Source organism: Galeopterus variegatus, unplaced genomic scaffold, assembly GCF_000696425.1.
Source record: "Galeopterus variegatus unplaced genomic scaffold, G_variegatus-3.0.2 Scaffold2577, whole genome shotgun sequence".
Taxonomy (NCBI): Eukaryota; Metazoa; Chordata; class Mammalia; order Dermoptera; family Cynocephalidae; genus Galeopterus; species Galeopterus variegatus.
Window position 1 is genome coordinate 257,062 of NW_007728688.1, and position 3,787 is coordinate 260,848.

The 3,787-nt window shown below is 32.6% G+C and overlaps 1 protein-coding gene across 1 annotated transcript in view; it reads right to left on the bottom strand.

Moving 5' to 3' along the window:
- LOC103598352 (serine/threonine-protein kinase ULK4) overlaps window positions 1-3,787 on the bottom strand; it is a gene marked incomplete at its 3' end in the record, with an annotated part of 241,815 nt that overhangs the window by 220,542 nt on the left and 17,486 nt on the right. Inside the window, exon 3 of the mRNA XM_008582347.1 lies at window positions 385-546. Coding sequence (XP_008580569.1) covers window positions 385-546 — 162 coding nt within the window. The remainder of the gene's footprint in view (window positions 1-384; window positions 547-3,787) is intronic.

The following is a 3,787-nucleotide window of genomic DNA, read 5'->3' on the forward strand; positions in this document are numbered from 1 at the left end:
TGATACTCATGATAAACCCGTTTAATGCAAAATCTGAACAAGGGTGCAAACAGAAAATGTCAGGAAATTCTAAAAATATAACAAATGAAATCCTGTATACTCTATTTACTACCACAGTTTTTTCCACTGAGTTATTGAAGCCATAATGTCATGGTCCTACAAGGTCCTACTGGAATTCCCTGACAGTCCCAACATTTTCCAACCCCATTTTTAAAAATTCTGCTTTAGGAGAAAATCAAGTTACTGCTCTCACCAACCATTACTCAGAGATTTCAGTTTCCTTCCTATTCAATTAAATTTACTCTTACTCTGGCACATTTCTTCAAACTTGGTGTTTAAATATACTCAGATACTCATATATCCCCAAAAGGTGATCCATCTTACCGATATTGCTGTTATCCTAAGAGAATCAATGGTGGAATGTCTGAATAGGTACCATAAAACAGGCCCAATTTCGCCTGTAATAAAGCCCTGGGCCTGAGCAGAAAAAGTGGCACAGACATTTTCAATAATCTTTGCTGCTATGTGATTCACAATACGTTCTTCCTAGAGAGATAGAAAACAAGGAAAAAATTAAATGAGTTATTTAGTATGAAAAATATATGTCATTTCTTCATAACCGTTGCAAATAATGTTCTGATACCAAGACTGTATCATCTGTCCTCGGATGTGTTAGGCATCTTGGGAGGAATGATAACTCTTTCTGATTATTATAAAACTATTACAAATAATTATTTGATTATTCACTAGCAAGCTAGCATAACAATTCTCCACATATTTTAATAAAAATAAAAATGCTAAAATAATCTGGAAAATAAACAATATAAGTGTAACACAGAAATTGAAAGGTAATTTTAAAATCATAAGAAGCAGGCAGAACAATCTTCAGAAATCACTCAGGGCTAGAAGTAATTTCTGTACCAATTACCCAGAGTGGAAAGACTACCAAAATACAGGACATCAAGGACAGTCCTAAGAAAGATATGCCTCAGTGGTGTGTCATATTAACCCTAGACTAAAAGCTATTCTAGATCGTCCTAACAGTGCTTAAAAGTTAAAACTGTTTTAGGTAATGTAATGAGTCCAAAAAAATCCACAAAAGTACTTATAGAAATACAGAAAACTTCAGCACCCAATGATATAAAACTCACAGTGTCTGGCATCTAATTTAATATTGCCAATGATGCAAATATGACACATCAGAAGAAAACTCAATCAATAGAAATGATGAAAGACTTAGTAGAAAGATGTTAAAATGGCTATTTTAAATATAGTCCATATACTCAGGAAAGAAGAAGAAAGCATAAGCATGATAAGGAGAGAAACCAAAGATATAAAAATGACCCAAATCAAAGTCTAGAGAAAAGTAATGTAACATCTTAAATAAAAATTACATTGGATGGGATTAACAGATTAGATACTATGGCGTAAATTAGTGAACTTGAAGACACAGCAGTTAGCAATAAAAACTATCAGAAATAAGACTGGAAAAAAAAAAAAGTAACAGAGCATCAGTGAACTGTGGGACAACTTCAAAAGACCTAAAATATAAGTGTAGTTGGAATTCCAAAGGTGGACGAGACAGAAAAAATACTTGAAAAACTCACTAAATTTTTTTCAAATTCATGAAAACTAATAACTGAAGGTCTAAGAAGCTCAATGAGCACCAAGCAGAAGAAACAAAGAAAAATCACACCAAGGCACATCATAACAAGACTGCTTAAAAAAAAATAATAATAATAATAAAGAGAAAAACCTTAAAAGCAACTCAAGTAACAAGACATTCCACAGAGAAAAACAAAGATAAGGATGACAGGAGAATTTCCATCAGAAACAATACAAATCAGAAGACAGTAGAGCAGTATCGTTAAAGCAGCAGAAGGAAAAAAAAAAAAAGACAGATAACTGTCAGCTTACAAATCTATACCCAACAATAACATCTTTCAAAAATAAAGATAAAGTGAACACTTTTTTGACATACAGAAGCTGAGAAAATTCATCACCAGCAGAAATGCACTAAAGGAAATACTTCGGGCAGAAGGCAAATGATACTAAGAGGAAAACTGGACCTACACAAAAGAATAAAGAATAATAAAAATGATAAGGATGTGAATAAATATAATAGACTTATGTTCTTTAATTTTTGAACCTCTTTAAAATGTAGTAACAAGGGGCCGGCCCGGTGGCGCACTGGATAGTGCGCCGCTTGGGAAGCACGGCGGCGCTCCCGCCCGAGAGTTCGGATCCCACATACAGACCGGTTCCCGCTCACTGGCTGAGCGAGGCGCGGGAGCAACACCGAGGGGTGCGATCCCGTTGCCGGTCCCCGGTCCGGTACGGGGGCAACACTGAGGGTTGCAATCCGTTGCCGGACCCGGAAAAAAAAAAAAAAAAATGTAGTAACAAAAACCTCTATAAAACCCCACAAAACATTGGGGCTATTTTTGTTTTAAACAAAAAAAAAAAAAACCAAAAAAAAAAAAAAAACCCCTAAAAAACCCCCCAAAAAATTGGGGCTATTTTTGTTTTAAACAAAAAAAAAAAAAACCAAAAAAAAAAAAAAAACCCCTAAAAAACCCCCCAAAAAATTGGGGCTATTTTTGTTTTAAACAAAAAAAAAAAAAACCAAAAAAAAAAAAAAAACCCCTAAAAAACCCCCCAAAAAATTGGGGCTATTTTTGTTTTAAACAAAAAAAAAAAAAACCAAAAAAAAAAAAAAAACCCCTAAAAAACCCCCCAAAAAATTGGGGCTATTTTTGTTTTAAACAAAAAAAAAAAAAAAAAAAATGTAGTAACAAAAACCTCTATAAAACCTCACAATACATTGGTGCTATCTTTGCTTTAAACAAAATAACAAAATAACACCAATGTATTGTGAGGTTTATAAAATCTGTAAAGTAAAATGTATAACAATAGTAGAAAGACTACAAGGGGAATACTAGATTATTCTGGTGTAAGATTCTTAAATATATATAAATTCGTATATCATTATATAAATAAGATTCTGGTATAATATTCTAATGTTATATAAGGTTCATTTAGATTACACATGAATTTGTATAGCATTACTTGAAGGTCAACTCTGATAAATTAGACATGTATACTGTAAAAAAAAGATGTATAATAATAAGCAAATAAGGGAGATAAAAAAAATCAGTAAGGATGTAAAGGACTGGGACAATGCTATCAGCTAACTTTGACATTTATAGAATACTTCACTCAACAAAAGTAGAACACACAATCTTTTCAAGATCACACAAAACATTATCAAGTTAGGCTATGTTCTTGATCATAAAAAAACAACTCAGGAAATACTCCATACTCACAAATTAATGAGATGAATCACAAACTTAAATGTAAAAGCTAGAACCATAAAGCTTCTAAATGAAATCATAAAGAATATCTTGACTACCTTGAGGTAGATCAAGCTTTCTTATGCAGGACAAAAAGGCACTAGGCATAAAAGAAAGGATTATTAAAATTCATCAAAATCTTAAGTTTCTGCTCTTAAGGGCACCGTTAAGCCTCACAGTGTCTCAGACTGCGAGAAAATATGTACAGTACATATACATTATATATCTGAGCATTTAAAGTTATACCTTAACAAAAATACTGAAGAATGCATTTAAAATTCTACATATAATATAATCCCACATTTGTTTAAGAAGAAAATATCCATATATAAATATATAAAGAAAGGAAGGACATAGAAAGGTACGCAACCTTTACGCAACCCTCTATTAGCAGTAATTATGATAGGTGTGATTTGTGGGAAGAGGGAGCTACT